Source organism: Rattus norvegicus, chromosome 5, assembly GCF_021556685.1.
Source record: "Rattus norvegicus strain SHRSP/BbbUtx chromosome 5, alternate assembly SHRSP_T2T, whole genome shotgun sequence".
Taxonomy (NCBI): Eukaryota; Metazoa; Chordata; class Mammalia; order Rodentia; family Muridae; genus Rattus; species Rattus norvegicus.
In genome coordinates, this window is record NC_141538.1 from 38258348 (window position 1) to 38271416 (window position 13069).

At 39.4% G+C, this 13069-nt stretch overlaps 1 protein-coding gene across 15 annotated transcripts in view; it reads left to right on the forward strand.

The window, feature by feature from the left end:
* Nucleotides 1–3831: 3831 nt before the first annotated feature.
* Rmdn1 (regulator of microtubule dynamics 1) overlaps nt 3832–13069 on the forward strand; it is a 57596-nt gene continuing 48358 nt past the window's right edge. For 14 of the 15 annotated variants that reach the window (XR_015619968.1, XR_015619970.1, XR_015619975.1 and 11 more), the window contains exons 1-2: nt 3832–3991; nt 9098–9215. Coding sequence is in view for 7 of the 15 variants with exons in the window: in XM_087550436.1 (XP_087406562.1) it covers nt 3863–3991; nt 9098–9215 (247 nt within the window). In the remaining 8 variants the exon portion in view is untranslated. 15 annotated transcript variants of the gene reach the window in all.

Consider the following 13069-nt stretch of genomic DNA (forward strand, 5'->3'; position numbering starts at 1 on the left):
TATAGGAAAGAGAAGCTGAGGGTAGGGGTCCAGCCCAGTTCCAGTCCCTGGGCTGTAGAATTTAGGGAGCAGGGTATGCCAGCCAAGATGGCCAGTAACAGGTAGTTGCTGAGAACTTGGCTACCAGCATCTGCTCTGATATGTTAAACAGGCATCTCAGTTAGCCATTTGTCCAAGCTTTGAGACCTAGCATTGCAGACACACAATACATATGGAATGAATGGAAAAAGTGGGTCATGCCTATTATTAACTGAAAAAAAAAAATCAGTCATCGAGATGACTGTATAACGAAGGCTTATGTTACCAATTCCTCCAAAATATATTCCAAACAATTATAAAAGTCAAATTATGAGTTAATAAATGGAAATATATTCAGGAGGAATAAGGAAAAGTTTGTCTGAGGAAGTGACTTACTGATAATGGAAAGAGAAATTGAAATTAGCCAGGTAAGAAATATGAAGTTATATGAGAAAAGGTGTCTGATAGTGTAATGTGAAAGTCTACTGACAGACAAAATATCACACAGTGAAGCCTTCAGCTCACTGTAGCGCAAAAACAGGCAGTGGACTGGAGTCTTCTCGAGTGAGGTACATACATGTGGTATGTAGGGAGGAGGACAGGTGTCAGGGAATGAGGCCACAAAGACATGGAAAGATAGCAGATAGGGGCTGGGGATTTAGCTCAGTGGTAGAGCGCTTACCTAGGAAGCGCAAGGCCCTGGGTTCGGTCCCCAGCTCCAAAAAAAAAAAAAAAAAAAAAAAAGATAGCAGATAATGTAGTCTCTGTGTGCCAGGATCTACCTTTTCTTTCCTTTTCTTAACAGGGTTAGGGATCAAACCCAGGCCTCTTAAATTTTAACACTCTGCCAACAAGCTACATCACCAGCTCTTTCAATCTATGTCTTAAACAGATACCATTTCATGCTAGGGATTATAGCTCCTGCTTTCAGGTCCTGAAAACAAGCACACAAAATAATCGTATCTTGCCAACGATAGGACAAAATTATATCTAGAGCCTCATTATGCAGAGCTATTGTAGGATATTTGATTTCATTGTGACCCCCAAGAATGTGTTATTTCCTGAAAAAAAAATCTGTTTCTAGATGTGGTGTGGTTCTGTCCTTAGCACACAGGTTTAATCCCAAACAATGAAGGTAAAGTTAGTCTGTAGAAGGAAGCACCATGTTTGAAAGAGGTGTTTAACTGAGAGGCAGACAAAGTGATGACTCAGAGAAAGATTTGACAGAATAGGATATGCCCAACTCTCACCAGAAGAGAGGGGAGAAGAGACTTTCTTTTCTTTCTCTACTTAACAGAGCAGCACAGAGACAAAAGGAGAGAAGTTAGTTTTACTGGGACAGTTATAGAGAGACAGGTTGCAAAGAGTGATTAAGCTAGACACAGATGAAGACAGAATGAGCCACAGAACCAGAAGCAGCCAGAAGATTAGAACATATTGCCAAAGTTAGTATGAGGCCACACAAAGCAATTAATTCAGTAAGAAGCTGAGAGAAGCTAGATTGATTGAATCAGTCAGCTTGAAGATAAGTTTGAGCCAGGACAGCTGAATTGAATCAGCCAGCCAGAGTTCAGAAAGAATAAGAAAGGGTGAGTTTATTCAGCAGTAACTCTCAGAAGCTGAAAACATTCTAGACCTAAATAAGATTATGGAAGCTAGGAGCTTCCAAAACTAGGCCCAGGTTAGCAATCTGAGGCAGTAACCCTCAGAGATGACAATTATGACAGGAGAATTAATGTTGCATTTAAGCAAAGGGAAAGGATATATTACATATAATGTTTCTGACAAAAATTAAAGTACACAACTTCAGTTGGCTCAAGGAAATTGCAGGAGATTGAAGCTATGGTCTCATTCAAGCAAGGCAAGCACGCTACCAACAGAACTCTATTCATAGTCTCTAAAGTAGCATTGCCTAGCCATGGAAAACCAAGTAAGATTGCCAAATTTAAGCTGAGATAAATCTAAGTTTCAGGTAAACAACCTTTTCAGCCTAAGTATAGCCAATGAAATCTATTATTGGTGAGGTTTATAGAGATTACAGAGAACGTTCCTAACATTCACAAGGTTTATTCAGCAAAGCACATATAAAACCGGAATTTGTTGTAGCTGGTTTTAGAAATGGAATCTCAGGATGACCATGGCATCCATATTATTTAACAGTATTGAACTAGCTTGCATTAGAGATATGGAAAGTGGTTCCTTCTGTGGAAATTACTTGGATTCAATAAAAGTTAAGGAGAATATACATATTATAAATATAATGTATTTTATCATGTATTTAATGTGTAAAAATTGACAAATACAATTCTTATATTTATTAAATAGGGCAAGATGTTATAGCCTAAATGCATGAGTATGCTATCATCATAAACTTATAGTTGGTCTTTGAGACAACGAGAGACCAACCCAATAAAGTATCAAATAAGAACTAGAATGTGGGGACTGAAGAGAGTGCTCAGTAGTTAGCCCTTGTCACTCCAGTTCCAACTCCCGATTCCTGCCCCCCACCTCCTTATAAACAAACCAGTGTGTGTTATGGATTTGCAAAAGTTTAGTGCAATCTTTATAGGCATATTTCTCCATCACCATCGAAATGAACATATATATATATATATATATATATATATATATATATATATATATATATATATATATATATATATTACCAAAAGCAATGTCTCATGCCTTTGCAGCTGGGAAGCTTGCCCTGAATATCTCTTCTATCCCTTTTCTCATGAGTGGTTCTTGTACTAAAGCAAATCTTTCTCATTTATAGCTTGCAGTTACTATCTACACCTAACAGTGATTAAATGAGATAATAGCATAATCGTTAAAGGACATAAAAGGTCCCAACATCACATAGCACCTTTAGCAAATGGGTATTTAAACAATTTAAGGCAATAAATGTAAGTTAAGTTGAAATCTGATTTCTCTCTCTCTAGGATATAACCTGTGTTTTGTTTGTTTGTTTTTAAATGTGTTCCTACCCAGGAAAGCACTGGGGTATCAATCTAAATTTTTAAAATCTAGAATCTAAAAGTCATATCCAGTAGTTCAGACTAGACTGGAATTCACTGAGTAGTTCAGGGTATCTTTAAAATCATGGGATTACAACAATCAGCTTAACTTTTTTCTTTTTTGAGACAGGGTCTCCCAGATTCCATGCTAGCACCCAACTCATTATATAGCCCTTGAACTCCTGATTTATGTGATCACCTCTCCAATGCTGGCTTTCGTTACAGTCATGTGCTACCACTGTAGTCTTATACAGTGCAGAGAACTGAACTCAGGATTTCGTGCAAGCTAGGGAAGCACTTTGAACTCTGGATATGGTATGACTTTTTTTTCTGTTATTTCTTGACTAAGCCTCTTCGGGCTTTGCTTTCCTTCTCTTTTAATTCCCACCATCTCCAGGCTCTAGATTTTTTTCCCCACTCTCCTCCTTATGTAAGACAATCTAATTCATTTAAGCATCTATTTATTTTCAAAAAGGACCATACGCGTCAGGTTCACTTTACTGTTGAAGACTTTAGAACATTATAGAAAAAAAAAAGCTTTTAAAGAAAGCTTCCACAAAAGCTATAACCAATAGATGGTCGCCTATAGTCAGAGGAGGGCTCGCTTCTCTTGTCTGAGCCTGTTGTGCGCATGCGTAATGGTCCCCACCACCCATCTCCCACCCGGAGCTATTTCCGGTCTTTGGAAACCGAGGCCCGGAAGCTGAGGGAGTGAGGGAGGTGGTGCAGGCGGGCCTTAAGAACTCCGCTCCAGAGTCGACTTTCGCCCCGCCCCGTTCTGTCAAGTTCGGTAGCTAGTAGTTAGTCAGGCTGGGAAGCTGTCAGTCATGGCGCTGTCCTCGCGACTGTGGCGTCTTCTCCCTCTGCTACGCGGAGCGGAGCAGAGCGTGTGTCAGCTGGCGAGGAGCTGGGGCAGCGGTGGGCGCTGTGGCACTTGGGGATTCCGCGGTTCCGAGGTAACCCGCTGTCCTGGTCCGGCCCTCACCTTCGGCAGGGCGTCGGGGGTGCCCCCCTCTCCAGGTCTGGAGGTCGGGCATCCCGGCCAGAGGGTCCTGGAGCTTCCGCTTTGCAAACCTCTGCGACGGCCTTGTGACAGAGGGGTGCGTCCTCTCTGCCCTTCCTGTCCGAAAGTAGAACAGGAAGGTGAAAGAACGTTGGCCGTTGAGAAGGCCGCTTCCAGCAAAGCCACCGACGGTATCTGGACTCAGCTTGTCACCTCAGACAGCTCTGACCGGTGACTCAGTGCTGTAGTTCCAGCCGCTAGAGTCCAAGGATTGCAAATTCAAGGTTGGCTTTGTATGTCAAGCCAGTTCAGGGCTAGTCTGGGTGATTCAGTGAGTGCTTGTCCCAAAATAAAGTTTTTAAAAAAGTAAGTTCAATGTCAATAAACCTTTGCCTTACACCTAGAGGCAAAAATGTTTGTGATGTAACTTTGAAATTTTGAATAAATATGAGAATTTATTTGTACAGTACTTATCCTTGAATTTTTTTGGTTTTTTAATACATGTTAAAGCTGTTGAGATTCTCTTGTTTGTGTGTGTGTGTGTGTGTGTGTGTGTATGTATGTGTGTGTTTATTATCTCAGTTCTGATGTTTTTATTTGACAGTCTTAGGACTGTCTTTATTCTTAAAATGGGATGGCATCTGTCCCTAAGATATATTTCTCCTAACTGTTTTATTTTAAGCCCCAAAGTACTGCCTTCAAATACCGGCTTTATACAATTACTATCTGTGGTGTGTAGGTCAGGAATCTAGATATGGCTTAACTTGGTGTCTAACTTAAGATCTCTCTTGAGGTTTAGTCAAGCTTTCAACTGTTGAGGTCTCCTTTAACATCTCAGGGTTTTGTTTTGTGGAAATATTTACTTGTTTGTGTTGACAGGGCCTCCCTAGGTGACCTTGAGTTTAACATGCAAGTTTTCTTGCCTTAGCCTTCTGAGTCCTAGTATTCCAGGTATGAGAGTTCAACAACAACCTACCTTCCTTTCTCCATTTTTTAAAAATTCAATTTAATTTATGTGTATTATGTGTTTTGCCTGCATGGATGTATGTGTACCAAATGCATGCCTAGTTACCATATCAGTGGTCATGAAGAGCTAGTAGTGCTCATAAACAATGAGTTATCTCTCCAGCTTCTCGGGTTTGTTTGTTTGTACATTTTGGCTTTTTGTTGTTGTTGTTGTTGTTGTTGTTATGTTTTGTTTTGAAAGCTGTTTCTGAGGCTAGAAGGAGGAAGTTCTGTTTCCACATTCTCTTGTGGCAGTAAGCAGATAGTTTCTCCACAATGCTGCTGTTGCCAGCAGACATTGCAGCTAACTTTCCTCAGAAGGGGAAAGTTTCCCCTGGGCAGGGGGTGGAAGAGAATGCTGAGAGAGTGTGAACTTTGTGGTCTTTTAACCCCTTCCTCTTGGAAAGTAAGGAGGTCAGTTATCCACAGTACTTGTGAGGGAAATTGCCTTCTGAGACTCAGATTCAGAAAAGCTTACAGCCTGCGTGCTTACTGCTCTAACCCAGAGTGGAAGGAGAGAAGGGAGTAGCCATTACTCAACAGTTTTAACAGGTCAAGACATTCTCTGACCTTTACAACCCACCTACTTACATTACACAACAAGTACAGGATTTAACACCCGCGGGCACTATTGTGCGCGTCTCTGGCTTCAGTCAGACTATAGGAACCAAGTAAGGCATTCAAACAAGGAGGTCATTTGAACAATTTTCACTGAAAAATAACAGTGTGCGGTCGGAATGGATATGCAAGAGAGAATGCTAGACAGACCTTGGTGTAGGATAGGTGAGAAATATGGCTTGCACTTTAGTGGGAATGTAAGTAAGTGGATGGATTCAGAGAGTTGTAAGGGTAGAGAATTATAGTTTCATGGAAGAGATTAAGAAGACTCAAGTAGAAATATTTAAGTTCCTAGCTGAAACAGCCTAGGGAAATTTGAGGAGTAAAGGGGAAATGTCTGATATTTTGGACTGTATTCAGAGGGCCAATTGACTTTAAATAAGTAAGTAGCTCAGGAGGTCTGCAATTACTTTTTGAGTTCTGGGCTAAAGAAAGGAACTTGGGAACTTTTAGCACAATGTTTACTTTTGCTTTTGAGGCAGTTTTGTCTCGGCGTGTCTGGTTTGCCTGGAACTTAACTATGTAGACTGGGTTAGCCTTGAACTTACAGAAGTTTACCTATCTCTGCTTCCTGAATGCTGGCCTTAAAGGCGAATGCCACCACATCTGGTTCATATATATTTGTATTTTAATGCCATAGTAAAATATTGAAAGTATTTAATATTACTTGAAGAAGAAGGCCTTGTACCCATCACAGATGAATTCTAATATTTAAAAGGAAGACTTTGGCAAAAATTAAGAAAGGGGAAGAATGGTAACACATTCCTTTCCCTCTACTGATTTTATTTTAATTTCTGGCTCTAAAATTGGTAAAATTAATGTTGAGGAAAAGTACGTCTGAGAGCAATACTTCCCTTTACATAAGAAATACTTGTAGGAATTGTTATTACATTTCACTTTCTGTGAATCGTTTGGATCCATGCTAGAGTGCACATGTGGAGGTAGGTCAGAGGATAACTTGTGGGAATCTGTTTCTCCTCTCATCATGTGGGTCCCTGTGATTGAACTCAGGCTGGAAGGCCTTGGCGACAGCTTCCTTGTATCCACTGAGTCATCTCTATGCTCCCTCTAGAGGTTTGTTTTAAAGAACTCATGATAAAAAGCATTGCATTCTAAGGTAGAGGTACAAGGTGAAGTGGTATCTTCTAGCTGTTGGATACATTCTTAAAGTTAACACTCTTGGAGGTGTTCTAGGCCTTTGATTTTTAAGTATAGAAACATCATTTTCATCTAGTTTCCCAGAGAGGAATAACAGGTTGCTTCATATTAATCAAACTGATAAGAAATCAGGTGATGAGCTGTCAGCTTATGAATTTGCAATGAGAAATATAGTCATTCAATGGCTATGCATCCTCCATTTAAGAAACATGTGTATTACTTAAGCACAAATTGTTGGACATTCTAAATGTGACATTTTCTCAAATTACAGTACTATGTACATCCTTTCTACTGTGTCATTAGTTGTGTTGATTAGTAAGCCCCTAAGATTTAATGTTAAAAATCTTGGTCTTTCCCTCCGTTTTTTTCTAGGCACCAAAGTATACCTATGAGCCTGCAATACCTTCTCCCTAGTCGAACATTTCTCCTCTTTCTCCTCCTCTTTCCTCTTTCTTCCATTTTCTTTTTTCTTTTCTCTTCTTTTCTTCTTCTTCTTCTTTTTTTTTTTTTTTGACAAGATCTTTTATGTCCCAGGTATATAGCCCGGGGTGGCCTCAAACTCCTGAGTCTCTTGTGCTTACCTCCCTTGCTCCCTGGCTGGTACTGTGATGATAGGAGCACCACCATGAAAACCAGTTAATGTGATGCTTAAGATCCAACCCAGGGTTTCTTACATGTTTAACAAGACTCTATAAACTGGTCTGCACCACTAACCTGTTTTTAGAAAGTAAGAATGCATTCAGAAAGTAAAATGCTGTTTTGATGTTGATTTGTTTTTAATTCACTGGTATTAATATCCTGAGTCCTCAGTTTTACCAGAACATTCAACAAATTGGAATGTGTTGAATGTTCCATTTTCTGGTCTAAGACTACATCAGAAGTTTAGATGCGTATTAAATATAGATTGGGAGAAAAATCTAGATGCATCAGTGGTTTTCTGTTTATGTTTAAAAACTGAACGACTAATCTTAAGAGATCGCCCAGTAGCACTTGTTAAGAACTCTGATGCTCTTTTAGGGTACCCAGTTTCCATTTCCAGCACCTACATGGTGGCTCACTCCCTTTGGTAACTCCAGTTCCAGGGGCTCTGACACCCACTCCTATCCTCTGCAGGGACCAGGCATGCGCATGATACACATACATGCATTCAGGCAAAGTGCTCATGCACATAAATATAATAGATGAGTCGAAAAACAGAAAAGGGAACAACTAGAAGACAGCTCCCATTTCCCATCACAGGGACAACTGAGAGGAGATGAAATTCATAACAGACTTCATGCAGAGACAGATGTTGAATGATTCTCAAGCTTAGGCTAGAGACAGAATGGGTCAGATCTGGTATTTAAGACTGTGAGAAGAAATAAAGTCACTAATAAAAAAATAAAAGAGGTCTAGGCTTAAGCTCTAGACACAAACAACAAACAGGCAAGAAAACATTAGAGATGAATGAAGACAAGGAACAGTCACGAGACAGGAAGAAAACCATGAGAATATTTCAAAAACAAACTGAAATGTTTTAACCATAACAAACGGTGCTGGGAAAGCCATTACAAAGAGGACAGTTTTGGGTTGATGAATATGCTTACTGCCTTGATTATGGTGATGAAATGGTTTTCACCAGTTTGTACCTTGAATATCTTCCTGATCCTCCTGCTTCTACCTCCTGAGTGATAGGCATGTGCTACCATACCCATCTTAAATATGGTTATTATTCAACATCTATTTAAACACTGTGGGGTCTTTGGACAATATCCTTACTGAGAGCTGTATATTATTTTCATGTGTAGTAATTGTTGCAGTTTTCAGCTTGCCTATAATTAGTATTTATTAAGTGTTGGTTTAAAGTATCATTGAATTAATTGATTAACTTATTAATAATATTATTCCATACAATTTTAAAGTACATATGTCTCTGTAAAAAGATTTTCATAAATATGTAAGCCATTTTTTGCCATATTTATTCACTCATTCACTCATTCATTCATCCTTTTTGAGGTTCTGTGTCTTGAACTAAGTGTCTCTTGCATGATGTTCTACCCCTGAATTACATTTCTAGTCTACAACTGACTGTTAGACCAACTACTGCTTCCATTACTAAGATTTACTGAATGCAGGGTTTAAACAGTTTTAGTAAAGAATTGGTAAACTATTTCTTTTGCTTGTAGCATTCTATAATAACTTGCTTTGGAGGTGAGAGAAAATGGATAGGTTTTGAATGGGGTAAAAATTTCTCTACGATTTCTTGAGTTTCATAATTTTAATATATTGTTTTCTATAGGTGACAGGAAACACAAAACCTTTCAAGAGAGGCCTTTTGTTCTCAGCCTTGTCTTATTTGGGTTTTGAAACCTATCAAGTCATTTCTCAAGCTGCTGTGGTTCATGCCACAGCCAAAGGTAAGCATAAGCTAAAGATCCTGATTGATTTTTGTGGGTGAGTGAATGTGTACCTGTGTGCGCATATGCGGGCATCAGAGATTTGTGCCATGGACTCTTCTTTGGCCCCATCTCTATTATATTATTATTATTATTATTATTATTATTATTATTATTATTATTATTTTATGTATATGGGTGTTAGGGTCTGCATCTAACGCCACATGAGAAGAAAGCATAGATCCCATAAGGGTACCGGTATAAACTGTTGTGACCCACCATGTGGGTACTGAGGATTGAACCCAGGACTTCTGGAAGAACAACCAATGCCCTTAACTGTTGAGTCATCTCTGCAGCTCCTCCAGCTTTATTTTCTGAGACAAAGCCACTGAACCTGGAACTCTGCTTCCCAGTGTTGGGATTACAGCTGTAACCTGTAATTATACAATCAGCTTTCTATATGGCTGGTGGGGATTTAAACTCAGGTCTTCATGCTTATACAATAAGCTCTTTACTTCTGAGACAGCCTCCTATTTTTGATATTTTGATATTTTGTCATGAGCTTATTTGAATACATAATGGAATTAATAGTGTTATCTGTTCTTCTCTGTCAGAATATTTATGTTTTAATTTACATTTTTATTTAATTTGCATGTGTGCTGGTGGAGGTGCCCACAGCATGGTAGTGGACAACTTTCAGAAATTCTTTCCTTTTACTGTGTGGGGCCATGGAATAGAACTTACCTTGTCAGTCTTGGCAGGGAGTTCCTTTATCCACTTATCTCAGCAGCCCTCGTTGTAGGTCTCTTGAACTAAGAATTTTTGTTTTACATTTTGAAAAATGTGAAGGTGCATTGTGTGTGTAGAGAGAAACAAGACAGCAAGACAATGGATGGCCTACAGACTATAAACTCTAGAGGTATAGAGGGCAGAAGTTTGTCACCCTCTTCTTCATATTTTCAAAATGATTGTTTACTTCTCTCATGCCAAGGAGATCACACACTCCTCTATCCTCTAGTCTAGAACTCAGAGAGGGGACTATTTTATTTACAGATAGAATGCAGCTTGATATCAGTTATCAGATAACATTGAAAAGTGGCAAAATTTCATTATCTTTCTTCTCTGATATAAAAGAAACTAAACACTTTAAGACTTTCCCATCCAAAAAAAAAAAGTCTCCTTAATTCAGTTGATATAGTAAATGACATACTTTTAGTATATAAGAAAAATACCACTTCAATTTAGGGGTTGATACTTTCATAACCCTAAAACAGAACATAATTGAGGAAGGAAAATACTTAATAATGAACTGATATTCTTTTAAAGTTCTGATACAAGAACCTGAGGTTGTTATTAACTAGTTGGCAGGGCCAGGCATGACAGTACAAGCAGATCTCTTCTACGTAGCAGGTTCCAGGAGAGCCAGAGGTACATAGTGAGATCCAACAACAAAAAACTGAAAAACAAATAAAAAGAACCTAGTCGTTTATTCCATTTATATGGGACTATCTCGTCTTTAACAAAATGGCCAATTGAAGAATGGTGTGCACACATCTTCAGTCTAGTACTCAGGAGGCAGAGACAGGTGGACCTTCATTAAGTTCAAGCCAACTTGGTCTACCATGGTTACACAGTCAGATTCTGTCTAGGGTGAAAAAAATCCTGTATACATTTGTTACATTAAAAATACATTTTCAGGAGATTGGCCTTCTTGAGGTTTCATGCATGTGTGGTAGCAGGGGCGAAGGTATATGGAATGATATGTCATTCCTGTCTTCCGAGGGGCAATCAGGAGCTAGGATGTGGATAGTCCTACATATATCCTCTTACGATTACAGCTGCATGAGAGTCATCCTTCCATTTTTCTCCCTTGCAGCATGCATGCATGCATACATACATACATACATACATACATATATACATATATATGTATGTGAAAGGCTATGTCAGCTTTTTGTGTTTTGTTTCATTTTGTCCATATTTGGGGGATTCTAGTTTGTTTGTTTGTTGGTTTTGAGATAGAGCTCACTGCTTAGTCCTGGCTGTCCTAGAACCTGCTATGTAGAAGAGCCTGCCCGGGCCAAGCTAACCCAGCTTAAAGAACAGCAGTAACTCACTGGGGCACGATAGCGCCCACGTTCAGCCCCAGCTCTCAGGTGAGGCAGGCAGGGTGCTTTCAGTTCCAGCTTAGCCAACTCACTAGTTAACACCCTGCCTCAAAAATATAAAATTAAAGAAAAACCGGATTAAATAATAAAGCACATGCAAGGACATAGGAACTTGGGGCAACACTATGGTGATGCACAGTGTACATGATGGATAGGCATTAAGAAAATCCATTGTTTACAAGTTCCTGTTTAAAAATAGTGCACACTTGTACACAGAGTGGGTCCATTCCTCCCCTCCAGCATCTCTGAAACCCACATAACATTCTGGACATCGTAGGACTGATTTCTTTTTTCCTTTTTGGTTCAAGACCAACTTGGGCTTCTTATGAAGTCACCTTAAAAATAAACACAAGAGGAACGAAAAGGTAATCTGTGCTTGATAGTAAAGAAAGCCAACTTCTTCCCGAATAATCAGCACAAGGCCATGGCAGAGAGGTTATTTGATGTTGATCCTGAGTTCATTCGCCAGTACTACTAATAAAATTACTACCACTAATTCATATTTTTCAGTCCTAACATAAGAAGAAAACGTTGGCCAAGGAAATCCAGTATGTTTGAAAGCATAATTAATTTCTAAATACTTCACAAAGAAAGATAAAACATGGAATAACAATAAGCTAAAATGGAAATGAGAGGATTCATAGCAGAAACTGTTCTTAACATGGAACTCTGAAGGAGTAAAGCGTCCAACATAAATACTAGGAAGAGACTACCAGAAACCTCCATTCAGTGAAGGGAAGGAAATAATAAAAAAAAAAAAGAAGCAGAAATTAATGGTCTGAAAATTAGGATGATTGTTTTTAAAGGCTTCATAAAATACAGACTACTCAAGTAGTGAGCATGGAATGAACTCCTCAGGGAGTAAATCTTGGAAGTAGTAGTACGGTGAGCCACGAGTAAAAGGTATTATATGTAAAATTCAAGCAAGCACAGACTGTATGAGAGAAAAATATTTAATAGTCAACTTAAAGACAAAGCAGTAATCCCCACACTTGAGAGGCTGGGGTGGGAGAATCTGGTGTTTGAGTCCAGCCTGACCTACACACAGAGACTTTGTGAAAAAGCAGAAGATCTGGGTGGGTAGCACCGTGGCATTGCCCTGGCCTATCACCTGCAAGGCCTTGGCTGATCCCCAGGATGTTAGAACAAACAAAATCAGCAAAGGCTGAAAAACTGAACACAAGAAAATGAGCCTCCAGAAGCTCTGGCCAGAGCTCAGAGGTATATTCCACAGGGCAGTGATTAACTTCCGCCATTGTTTCTGTCTTCTTATTGTGAGGTGGAGTTTTACTTTGTATTTCTGGCGGGGCTGGAATTCATTATGTAGAGCAGTTCCAGCGGCCTCTACCTCATAAGTTGTAATTAAAGGCAGTGGTGTCTACCCTAACTTCAAACAGTGTCAAATATATTGTAAAGGTAAAAAAAATTTAAAATGATTGTTTTTGCCAGTGTTCTATTGCTGTGAAGAGACACTGTGACCCCATATAATTTTAAAGGAAAGCATTTAATTGGGAATTTCTCACAGTTTCGGGGTTCTCACTGTAGTGGGAAGCCTGGCAGCATATAGGCAGACATGGTGCTGGAGAGGTAGCTTGATCCACAAGCAGCAAGAAGATACTGGGACCTGGCTTGGGCTTTTGAACCTTCAAAGCCCATGGCCAGTGACACTTCCTCCAACAAGGCCACATTTCCTAATCCTTTTAAATA